General features: G+C 39.4%; 1 protein-coding gene across 1 annotated transcript in view; it reads left to right on the top strand.

The window, feature by feature from the left end:
* The window catches only part of smad3a (SMAD family member 3a), a 46,384-nt gene that overhangs the window by 29,563 nt on the left and 3,924 nt on the right, over positions 1-12,897 (top strand). The window contains exons 2-7 of the mRNA XM_041784348.1: positions 4,883-5,076; positions 5,263-5,397; positions 6,563-6,688; positions 7,567-7,779; positions 7,922-8,059; positions 11,549-11,693. Coding sequence (XP_041640282.1) covers positions 4,883-5,076; positions 5,263-5,397; positions 6,563-6,688; positions 7,567-7,779; positions 7,922-8,059; positions 11,549-11,693 — 951 coding nt within the window. The remainder of the gene's footprint in view (positions 1-4,882; positions 5,077-5,262; positions 5,398-6,562; positions 6,689-7,566; positions 7,780-7,921; positions 8,060-11,548; positions 11,694-12,897) is intronic.

Here is a 12,897-nt window from a genome sequence, read left to right as displayed (position 1 = left end):
ACTGATTCCGATATATATATATATATATATATATATATATATATATATATTTTTTTTTTTTTTTTTTAACAATTATTATTGTTGTTGGTATAATGTGTAAGGTTACATGAGGCTGTGTTAGACTCTCATGTTAGACTGCGGTGTGCTCATGGTCTACCTCAAACTGTAGGATGGATTTGGATCGGTCACCTGGCTCTGGAGAGTATCACTCCCTCTCCAGTCAATCTTTGTAGTTCTGTATTCTATTGCACAGACTCTGGTCCATCTCTGGCGCATGTCAGAAGCACCACTTCATGTTGCTCCACTTCTGAAACATGTCAATCCCTATGGAGTTGATTGAATCCAGTCCATTTAAAAATACAATTATTATCCCACACTTCAGACTTTGTGTCACCAATCTGTCAGAGGGTTAGAAGGGTAACACAAAGCCATGGACGAAGAAAGATAACTTTTGAGGTGAAAACCACTGAATTTTATATGAAAACACTAGGGGTGAGACCAGACACTTAGCTCAGAAGACAAGATTTGGGCTCACAAGAACAAGATGAGATTTAATGCTCCTTTAACTTTAATAACAGAATATATGGCTTATTTTTATTTTTATTTTTTTAATGACTCATGAAATTTAAAGATTGCAGGTCCATTTGAAAATTTTTAGTGATTTATCCTCTTGCCTTGAATATCATTGCTTAACTTACATAAAGCTTGTCTTGCCTAGCTATGACTCAAACATGCATTTTAGTGGCATCTCATATCCACTATACATGCATTGTAATAGTGTGTAACATGCTCATTACTTAACTTCTTATTGCTACAATTCCAGTAAAAATAAAGATAGCAGAAGCAGGTTGATAAGCCTGAACTATCTTTATATCTTGAAAAACATTTTTAAAATGTGAGTTAAACAGACTGAAATTAAAAAGCTGCATCAGTTAAATTAGACTATTTCTCATCCTCTATCAGGGATAATCACCATCACAAACACTAAAAACATGCTTTCAATAATACGTTTGCTATTATCTGCAGGATGTTTTAGTCTGAAATTGTTTTGTGGTTTTTGTTATTATCATGTGGGCTGACAGTGTTTGATGCAGCACACACACCTTAATCTTGTTAATGTAGCAGTGAATTTGTGTGTCTGCTCTGTGTGCTCTGTGTGTGTGACAGACAGCAGTGTTTATGAGCGACTACACCTCCATTTATTGGAGCAAATAAAGTACTCTATGGCCTAGTTTGTTCTACCAAGTTACCGGCTGCAGTATACGATGGGCTGTTACATTAATCACATTGTTTCAGATTGATGTGTTATGAGTGACCGTTGCGATGAGATCAACAGGTGAAAGTTGAAGCAGTGAGGAGAGGAGAGAAAATTGAGGAACAATGTACCGAACATCATCACTTTGCAAGTCGTCTCTGTGCCAGAATCTGCATGCAAATATACAAAATAAAACACCATATTCCTCTCACTTTGACTCTGCACGGGTACTTAGCAGCAGTTGTCTGTCTACTCTGCAAATACAGCCTGGTAACCTTGCGAGACTTTTTTTTTTTTTTTTTTTTTACCTTGACCAGAAAAGTCATGAGGTTTTAGTCATCACATCCCTAGAAAACACCCATTCTTTTTAGAAAACATTTAACTTCCTAATGAACTCATCCATGATAGAAGGAAAAACATCACAGTCAAAACGATTAGCAGATAAACTCCATAAAAGCCAATTAATCTGTCGTTTACATACTATTCCCATATGAACTCATAGTTCTCCTCAAGCTTGTGATCTCTTGTCTCCAGCTGCTCAGGGCTACACTCTGCTTGGCGTTGCTCCACAAACGTGGCATAGGTAGAGTATGTGGGTCAAGATTCTAAATAGCATTTAAAGTCGATGTAAATATGGGGATTTGGGCAAGGCATCAGTAAGCAATCAATATGAATTGCACATAATTACCTTTATGTTTTAGGTTATAAAGTCTCCTCATGTCTTAAGACTGCATTAAACGGTCAATTTATCTTTCAACTAAAAGGTAAGAAATTACAAAAGTTGTTAACCATCCTCTTGCTGCCAGACTTAAAAAAGCCAAAAACTGCATCACATTTTGTAGTCTGTTTAACTTTTTGATTTAACTTACTTATAAAGCATTAACTAATATCAAACGTTATCCCAAGACACAAAAAGAGCAGGTCTAGACTGTATTTAGTTATTTTGGCAGCATTTTTACAAATATATTTAATATTTTATTAAACTGCAGGATCTGTTAATTGTGGCACATACTGCTAGACTAGGCCACGCTGCAGCTGCTGACTAAACAGAGCTGAAACTAAAGTTCATTCCCAATGCATGAAATGGCATGTTTTTTTTTCCTACAAAATGTTAATGTTGGATGTCTATCTGAGAATTTTCTGTCCCAGTTGAACCAAGTCCAACCTCCGAAGGACATCAGTTTGCCTTGAGCAGTTGGGAGTGAAGTCAAACAGGTTGATATAATGAAACCAGACCCTGCAGGATTTGGTTTACTTACATCTCTGATAGAAAGAATATTTATAGCTTCGTCTTCTCGATGAAGAAATATAATTGAGTGCCACTTAAAAAAATCATACAACAAACTTTAGGAACATCAAACCTTCATGTAAACTACTGGGCCAGGTAAAATACATTTACTGTCAGTTTTAGCAACTCATTCGCTCTTTTAAATTGCAGACATATATACAAAAGACTCCGCTCTGAAGCTTGGCCTGCATTATTTGATTGTCACCATATGAAGAATCGAAGCTTTGTCTAATGTAGTATGAGTTCTTCTGACTAATGACTTCTTGTACAATTTGGTCCTTTTTTATTTGCATAAACAAAGCAGCTCTTACTTGCTGCCTTTTAGGATATTTTTCACAGTTGAGGCTTCTCCAGTCCCCTCTTCCCCCCCTTTAACTCTGTTCTACTGTATGATTGTGTGGACATCAAGTACTCAGACACTCTTTACAAATTCAAGACACCCCCCTCTGACACACACCCTCCCCAGCCCCTTTTAAAGCAAAGAGCCAGTGAATGAAAGCTTTATCCATGAAAAATTAAGACACTACTCCCTACTAGCTGCTGGGTGTATAATAGTTGACCCAGATGTGGCAACGCTGAGCAGCACACAGCCTTGTTTTTATTTGTGCACAGACGTTTGTCCTCATAAAGGGCTTTAGCTCATGACTTTGACCCTTTCTCTGTGTTTGTGTTTGAGAGTTAGCCAGTGTTAAGATAGAAGGGGCATATGGGGATGTTGCCTCTTGCATAAGATGATTAGTGTGTGGTTTTTTTCTTTCATGGGTCATTGTGTGCAGAGATTACAGGGTATGTCCCCTTTATGACAATCTGCAGTGTTAAACTTGTGCTCATTTCTGTCCAACAGCCTGTGTCATCATCCTGCCGGCAGTGTTGTTTACCACATGAGTGCAGATGTTATACAACACAATGAAATTCCTGCTGTACATATTGAAATCTCATTCTGGGTTGTGTATTATTAGACATCAGACCAGAGCCAGTCCACACAGCTGGGACCTCTTCAACAGGAAGGAGGGTCAGAGCTGAGACTCTGGTTCTGCACCTAGTGGCAGATATGGTGTACAGAGCTGAATTCTGTTACGTTTTTACAAATAATCTTTTTTTGGGCTAAGAAATAATTATATAAGATATTTATATTTTTTAGAGTAATGGTTGTAATTCTGCAGATCTACAATAGGACTGGTAGGACTGTTTGTGTCCGGGCGACTGTGAATTAGTAGGTAGAGTCCTGCAATCGAAAGGTTGTGCGTTCAATCCCCAACTACTTGTTAATGTCTCCTTGGGCAAGACACTTGACCCTCAGTTTGCTCCCACTGCTTTCCCTGTTGAGTGTAAATGTTTATGGAAGCATTTGAATAAGATTGGCTATTACTGACAGGGAATGAAATTTCACACTCTGATAGAAAGCGATGAAAGCTGTATTGTTCTCAAAGTTAAATTCTCTGTTTTTACTGTTCTATTCATTCATGTATTTATTGGGTATAAGACCTGAAACACAAAAATCATTCCACACCTAGTTTTAATCCAGCCTCTCAATCCCCTCTTTGCACCTCTGTGAACCTTGCAAATAGCATAAGGTGTCAGACATGCCCCAAATCACTTTGTGCCATGCCATGCTTTCTCTTTTAAGAAACATTAGATAAGCAATGCTAAAAAAGTGATGTTGATTTGATCTAAAAACTTAACACAGTGGCTAGTAGACAGATCAGCGATGAGCAGCCGAAGGCTTGCATCTGTACATATGACATAAATATAACCTTACAGAGAAAAAATATATAAATGTAAGGAAAACAGGGACAAAAATGGATTATGTTTGAAAATTATACAGGTAAATTTCTAATATCACATGAAAATGTAATCAGTCAATCTTTATTTGTATAGCACTTAGTATCAAAGTCATCTCAGGTCACAAGACCCATTAATCAACCATGAGGTCAGCACAGAGCAATATTCAGCAACGTTTCAGTGGCAAGGGAAACCTTCTTTTCCAGGGGCAGAAACCTAAAGCAGAACCAGGATCATGTTGAGCAGCCATCTGCCGAAGCTGTGTTGATGAAAAAAGGGATAGAGGGAAAAAGAAGAAAACAGAGGGATTGCAAAAGTCAGAAAATAAGCAGAGGAACAACAGTGAATAAGATAGATTCTTGACTGCTTTGACCATAAATTCATTTTCCAAATATGAGGTCAGTGGTTCAAGTGAAAACCTCTTAACTGTCAACTCTTGCATAATTCATCACATAAAGGAGACAAAGGAAACTACTTTCTTTTTCTGAGGAGTCTGCTTTTTTTGGTTGGAATAATTGACAGTCTCTCTGCTGCGCTCTCTCTCCTCCTGTCTGCAGGTCTCTGGATGGCCGTCTACAGGTTTCCCACAGGAAAGGTCTCCCTCACGTCATCTACTGCCGTTTGTGGCGCTGGCCTGACTTGCAGTCCCACCATGAGCTGCGGGCAGTGGAGCTGTGCGAGTATGCCTTTCATACGAAGAAAGATGAAGTTTGTGTCAACCCATACCACTACCAGAGAGTGGAGACACCAGGTACAAGTTTATCGGTTTTGTTTGAGGAAGGAAGAAGTTTGACAGTTTTATCTCCACAGAACTTTGTCCTGCTGTCAATTTTTAGTTATTCTATCCTGAATTCATGAAGTAATGAAGTGATCCTTAACAAAAATACTTATATTGATGTGTGGCTCATGTGCATTTATTTTTCTCTGCATCATACAGTTCTCCCACCTGTGCTGGTGCCCAGACACACAGAAATCCCTAGTGAGTTTCCTCCCCTGGATGACTACAGCCATTCAATCCCTGAAAACACCAACTTCCCTGCTGGCATCGAGCCCCAAAGCAACTACATACCAGGTACCAGAGCTATCCTTTACACCACTTACACTCTGTCAAGCTGTTTACGCTATATGTGTGTTATTGAATTTTCTTTTCTTAGAAAATATAACACCTTGTTGACCAGTAGTTCCCCAGATTTTCGGATACTTAGTAAACAGAAACACTCATTCTACCTACCAGTTCTTCTGTTTTTAAGTTAAGCACTTAATAGTCTCAGTATTGTCATCATATCGATACCAGAATTTGAATTTTGATACAATGCCAGTTAAAATCAGATGATATCAATACCTGTTTCAATACTACAGCAACAAAGAAGACCCCCCCCATGCAACAAAAACTGATTAAATGTGTTATTTTTTACTTCAACATGTACTTTAGCAAATGCCACAATCACATGCCAAATTAGACAGTGTTAACGGTAATGACAGGTGAAACTAATAGGATTTTTCTTTAAAATAATTTATACCCAAATAAAGTGGATTGAGTGATTCTGCTTCATGCCATCTCTATTTTTTTATCATGGGCATTTTATCAGTGTCACTGTTTATTCATAGATGTGAAACTCATTATCAGTAGTCTTCAGACCAGGATTTAGCTAAAACTTTTAAAGACTAGGTAACATTGCTGTCTCTGTCTTCAGCCTGTCTGTATGCAGCAGACACTGAAGTTATCATGTACATCTTTATGAGGCATTTAGAAAAACTTATTTGCTGACTGGTGGCTTAGACAGTTACTGGTGTTGTTTCTGTGATGGAGTGCAGAGTAAAAGACAGATGCAGCAAGCAAACATGACTGTAAGCATGTTATCTTGGAGGTTAAACATTTATCTCTCTATTTTTTTGGGACCTTTTCCCTTAATTATATCACCCAAACAACCAAGCATTCATTTAAAGAAAAATTGCAGATTAAGTTGTAATGTCTATGATTGTAAGCTAAAGCGTCATTGTTTTTTAATTGATTGATGCAATTGATTTTATGCATTATTGTGTTTCTTTAAAAGAGGAGGCTTTCATCAACTGTCAGAATCATTCAAACTCATCCAGAGAGCTGCTCTTTTTAAAATGCTCATTTTTATGCAGTGTAACTCACTGTAGATTGAAACTGTCATAACCATACGGCTAACTTTTCCACCATAGTTACCACAGAAAAGCCACAAATGGAGTTGTTTTCTTTTGTGTTTTAGAAACGCCTCCGCCAGGCTACCTCAGTGAGGATGGAGAGACCAGTGATCATCAGATGACCCACAGCATGGACACCAGCTCCCCAAACCTGTCACCGAACCCTGTTTCACCCACACACAGCAACTTGGGTAAGAACAGTGTGTCTGTGTGTGTGCTTAAGTGCATGTTTGTGTACTTTTCTGTCTGTCTTCCTCCACTCACAGACAAATGTTTCTATAGCACGTCTCCCCAGTGGGAATTCTCTGTTTGATTTCACTCCAGTTCTGTAAGAGGAAACCAGGTGATGAAAGACGTCTTTGTCTTCTTTGCTGCATGTGAGCTGCTCAACAGGCCAACCCGGCACTCAGCCCACACTCACATCAGCGACAATATCCTACGTTTATTCTATCAGGATGGAAAAACGCCAGGGGGCTTGGCCGAAGAGCTATCAGGATGCAACAGAAATCACATCAGTTCAATTTGACAGCTCTGTTCTAAACTTCATAGCCAAGAACAAAATGTTGAAGTTGTTAAAGAGCGACTGTGATGAGGGAAACAAGAGCAAATTACCAGAACCAGCTGAAGTTTCTGAAAAAGATCATGGATAAGCCTGTAATTTGACCATTTTGGCTCCAGTGTCCCACCAGTGAGGGTTGAGTTTCCACATTTGTCTGGTGAAACCTTCTGGGAAACAGCGTATGGGTTTGACATTTTGTGACGTAAGCTCAGCCGAATGTTTTCTTTGGTGGTGTTTTTTCCCCCATTCATCCACCTCGGCCCCTTTGGTCCCCCAATTTTTGCCCCTCTTCTACATCTGTTACTTCTTTATTTCAGCCTATTCTGTTTTCCAGTCATTACTTCTGGTTTGCTCCTGTTGTTGTCATGAAACCTTGAATCCTGTCGGCCTACTTATTTCTTTGCTATTTTATTAAGTCTTAATTCTGCACTGTTCATTTCCAGCCTATAAGCTGCATTGTCTTGTTTTTTAGTTAAATAAAAGAAAACTTTTCCTTTCTCTCTTTGTTAGACCTTCAGCCTGTGACATACTGCGAGCCAGCCTTTTGGTGCTCCATTTCGTACTATGAGTTAAACCAGAGAGTAGGAGAGACCTTCCACGCCTCACAGCCCTCGCTGACAGTGGACGGCTTCACGGACCCCTCTAACTCGGAGCGATTCTGTCTTGGCCTGCTGTCAAACGTCAACCGCAACGCAGCCGTGGAGTTAACACGCAGACATATCGGTAGGACTCCATTTACGTCTGCTTGGCATACATTATTCAAAGAACATTACTTTTCTGAAATTCAGCTCCTAAACAAAGACAGGATTCTACATTCTCAGTCTGATTTGGGGGATTTGTTTTGTCTGTTTGTGTTCTCTTCAAGGCCGTGGCGTGCGGCTGTATTACATTGGAGGTGAAGTGTTTGCTGAGTGTCTCAGTGACAGCGCCATCTTCGTCCAGAGCCCTAACTGTAACCAACGCTACGGCTGGCACCCTGCCACGGTCTGCAAGATCCCTCCAGGTGTGTGATTGGTTGAAAAGGCTAAGAGTGAACAGAGTAGAGAGTGATGCAAAGAGAGAGCAGTTAAGAGATAAGTGCAGTGGGATAGACAGAAAAATTCAAAGGCAAAATTTGAGATAATCAGTGGTACAGGAACTGGAAATTTAAAGCCCAGGCCCCTTTGTCAACATGTCATAGTGTCCTGAAGTCTCAAGACTTAAGCATGATCTTTTACAGGTTCCTGTACAGACATATTTTTACATATTCATAAAAGAAGACAAGTCCGAAGTTCTCCTTTCACATGTAACTTCAGCTTTTGTGGCAGGGGTAAGAATTTGTTCTTGTGGACATCTGTGGCCAGCTCCTCCAGTTTGAGTTCTTAGTCTGTGGCAAAACTGACGCCACTGGAAAGCCTTGTTAGTAAGTTAGCTTGTAATTAATCCAACTTAAGTTAATTCTTTAAAATGGATTAGTCAGAGAAAATGTTGCTTGGCTGTGTCATAAAGACTGAGAACAGCAGAAGCCACATCAAGCACATCACTAATCACCACCACCAATCCAGGAACATGCTCTTTCACTTAGGGGAAGTCTGGCTAAAAATACAAGATTTTCCTCTCCACATTTGTCTGTTTACTTTTAGCACGTGATTTATAAAATTGTAAGGGGAGTTAGAAATGTTTTCCCCTTTAGTTAAAGAGTAACTACACCCCAGAGTTTCAGTTAGGATGCCTCTGCCCTGAAATTTAAAAAATACCATAGACAGCGCTGGAAGGGGAGAGAAGTAAGACAGAACCACTCAGTCCTTTTTATCGCTCCCATCAGCAACAGCAGCGTACAAGCTGTGCCGCTTTTGGAGGTTTGATTATCAGGCATCGTGTCATTAACATCCAAGGCACACCAGAAGCTACCTGAACCTTAAAGGGATATTTCTGGATTTTTGAAGTTGGGCCGTATGAGGTTCTTGGTTATAGTAGTGGCATTAGCCTCCAGTGATTTCTGTGAAAGTTGCTTCGGTGGTTATTACAAGCTCTGAGAGATCCCAATGGGACTGCATTTTCCACACCTACACCACCAGGTAACTCGGGATCTCAAACTCAAAACTTTCAAGTGAAGTTTCTCTTCTAACTCTCCATCTGTACAAGTTCTTCCTCGGTGAACTCCGGTTTATACAAATATTGTATCCAGAGTAAACGGCACATCATCATCACTCGAGTTGAAATTACTTATATTATCTTATTTTTAGCTTGGTGTGGTGTTATTTATCCCTGTGGAAGCCCGCAGACCCACACAGCTGATCAGAGGATCAGTGTGTGGAGGCGGAAGGAGACAAAATGGCAAAGCTGCATCGTAAGTTAGTGGTTTCTCTTGGGAGAAATGAATCGCTATGTACATTTTCGACACAGTGCACAGGCAAGCCAACATATATAATTGAGCTGTTTTTATGTAAAACTCATTAAACTACGTGGATAAAACAATCCCATCTACAGCCACTATGCCCTGGATCTCTCTGAGCTCATAATAACCACCAAAGCAATTCAACAGAAATCACCATAGGCTAATGCCACTACTGTAGCCAAGTACCTCATACGACCCAACTTCAAAAATCCTAAAATATCCCTTTAACCTAACACAATTGCCTAAACTACAAAACAAAAGGGGAAATGTGAAAAGCACACATAGATATCACACACAAATGCAAGAGAAACAACAAAGAATCGTGACATTTTCAGCAGTCGGCTGCTACTACTGAGGTTAAAATCATGGAATAAGTGGGGGGTCACTGTCGAGCTGTATGGTGACAAAAGCTGGAACCACATATGTCACCTGCCTCTAAATCAGCAAACAGAAAAATTAAGTTGCAGTTGCAGAGTTTCAACCTGTAGAGAGCACACTATGCATATTTCCAACAGAGTGTAGAATTTAAGTAGTCATCTTTGTTTTGCATGTTCTCCTAGTCCCAAGGGTAAAAAAACCCTGAACTTTATGTAACTTATAAAACAAAGCAGGTTTATTGAAGCCAAATACATAATCTCTGTTTTTATGAAGGAAGATCCTCTTGATCATCACAAACTTTGTTAATGTGTGAGTTTCTCTTTTTTGAAGTTAAGAGGGATTGCATCTAACAACTGGATACCACATGCTTTTATCGCAGCACACCTGCTGTAAGTGTTCTCTGTACTAAAATAGAGCTATATTATCATCTTTACATTTAAATAACTGAACCATTGTACAAATAATTTGTTGTAAATGATGCATGTAAATCCTAAAGACATAGAAATTAGCTTCGATTATAAATCATTAAAGGGAACAGTTGAGTTTTTTTGTAAACACGTTCATGTTTACACACTGTAAAATGAAGAATTCATCCGTAAACGCTCTTAGTCTGTATTTTTTAACCCATTTTTCAACCATTGTTTGCCAAAGTACTCGTAAACAACAATGTGAGATAACGGATTCAGTGTAAAAACTCATAAAGAACATTTATACTGGGGCAGGACATTTTTGACCATTAGACAACACAAGTGTTGAATATTTTGTCGTCAGATGTCGAGATCTGGACCATAACTGATCAACAATAGTACCAAATAAATAACCATATACCTGACAGGGTTTTAGCTTGAAAATGTGGTCTAAATGTTGAGTTACTCTTGTAGTTTTACTGTTGGTTGGTTAACAGAAAGAAGGTTTTGATACAGGCATTACTGAACTTTGTTGTCTGAATCATCAGCTAAAACTGGCCTCTTAATGTCAGTGTGTTGGCAGTTTTATATGTTGGATTCATGTCTGAATAAACACTTGAGTCACTCTTGTAAAAGCTGAAAGTACTTTTTTTTTTTTTCTTCTTTTTTGGAGTGACCCAGTAAAAAATCTGATTAGTTTCCTATCTTCAGAATGAAGAATAAGCACATGTTGAGGCACATGTTGTCAGAAAACATCTGTATCAAATGTGAAACACTGATAGCTGGTTTCACAGTGTTAGGGAAATTCCTGTATCAGATCTGACTGGACCGAATTGTTTGAGGCAAATAAAGGTTGTAAGAAAGCACAAAACAGTCTGGCAAGCTGGCTCAACCATGTACTTTTCATTTTATCAGCTTTGTAGTTCACACTTACATTTGAGGCAGAATTTTTAGTTTTGTAATTCTGCTATTGTATTCCTTTTCTTTGCTCAAATAAAGGTCAGTAAGAAATGAATACATGAAAACGAAACAAAAGATCTCTAATTTATGTAAAAAAAAATTTATTTACGTAAAAGCAGAATGTATGCTGCCTGAAGTGATGTTTTAAAAGGATTTTTTTCATTCCAAGTGATTTATACTATTTTGGTTATAAGCAGAGTACTCCCACTGATAAGTTACCAAACTGACTTATACAGTTGCCGGTCAAACATCCAGAAAAGCTGCCCCTACATTAATGCTCACCTCTACATGCAGAATAACAAAGATTATTGGGGCTTTTTGCTGTTGGTGTTGTGGTCTTATCTGTGACCATGTTGATTGTCCCTTCCAGGATGTAACCTGAAGATCTTCAATAACCAGGAGTTTGCTGCCCTGCTGGCACAGTCAGTCAACCAGGGCTTCGAAGCCGTGTACCAGCTCACCAGGATGTGCACCATCAGAATGAGCTTTGTAAAAGGCTGGGGAGCCGAGTACAGGTAGGCTGTGGTCACTGATCAGCTTTGGGTTAATGAATACCTCTGACTTGTTGGTTAATCCAAACTCCTAGACAGCTTAACTGCTTAACAAATGATAAACCTACAACATCTCAGCGACATGATAAGAGCTTTTGTGCAAAGATCAAGTCGTCAGCGAAGCTTTGTGTAAACACAGACAATAGAAACAAACAGTCTGTGAATCACCTCCCACAATCCAGCCGCCCCTGCCCTCAGGCATCTGCTCACTCTCTGGTGAATCCGCTGTATGACGTCGCTGAGGCCTCATCAACACAAACAGGCCCCAGACTATTTTTAAAAAGACACACGTGTTTTGTCAAAAAAAGAGAGAGATGTCAGACTTTCCCAGTCCCATGGCCTCCCTTTTCCACTCAGTCTGACTCACTGATAGTGAGAGAGGAGGAGACAGAGTAAAGCGGGAGCAGATGATTGGCTGAAAGTTGACTCGGCACAGGAGGCTTTCCCCAGTGGGGGAAAACCTTTGTGCTGAGAGCAAGTATTTCACAGTCCTACTCAGACCAAACTCTGACATGTGGAGACACTTAAAAACAGGATTCAGGTTACTGGACCGGCCAGGCCCTCCTCCACGTCTGCCTCCACCCACACCTCAGCCCTCTGTCTTTTCTCTTATGAATAGTCTGTCATAGTTTTTACCTTTTCTTCCCTTTTTGCTCTTCTTTTTTATTCATTAAAAAAGTAAACAAAACTAAGACTGGATTTAAATCAACAAAACAGCTAATGTTACATCTTAAATTATCAGCTGGGCTGTTCCCTCAATACTTTTGAACCAAATAAGTATTTGTTTTATGAAATCAAGTGGTTGACATTTTCTCAGTTTACCCGGCTGACCAGGAGACATTAACCTGCTGGTACTGGAATTTAATGGAAGATAAATGAGCTGTTTTCATAAAAATAAATGGTCTCCCCTGCAAAAAAAGCCTTGAATTTCTCTTAAAGCTACTGATATGTCCATGCAGCTCTTTGGTGTCAAAGATGATTTGTAAAGAAAGAAAGCAGAGCACCGAGGAAATGACAGGGTTATCACGCAGGGTTATCGCAGAGTAAAGCTCACTCCAGCTAAATCTTTGTGAAATCAAACCCCTCTTTTTTACAAAGCACACACAAACCCTGTTTTGTATACTGATGTCTGCCATATTTCCTGGAGATGATGTAGGCCTTTTAATGC

Source organism: Cheilinus undulatus, linkage group 1 (genome assembly GCF_018320785.1).
Source record: "Cheilinus undulatus linkage group 1, ASM1832078v1, whole genome shotgun sequence".
Lineage (NCBI taxonomy): Eukaryota > Metazoa > Chordata > Actinopteri > Labriformes > Labridae > Cheilinus > Cheilinus undulatus.
The sequence above is the reverse complement of the archived record's forward strand: the minus strand, read 5'-3'. Positions and strand labels throughout refer to the sequence as shown.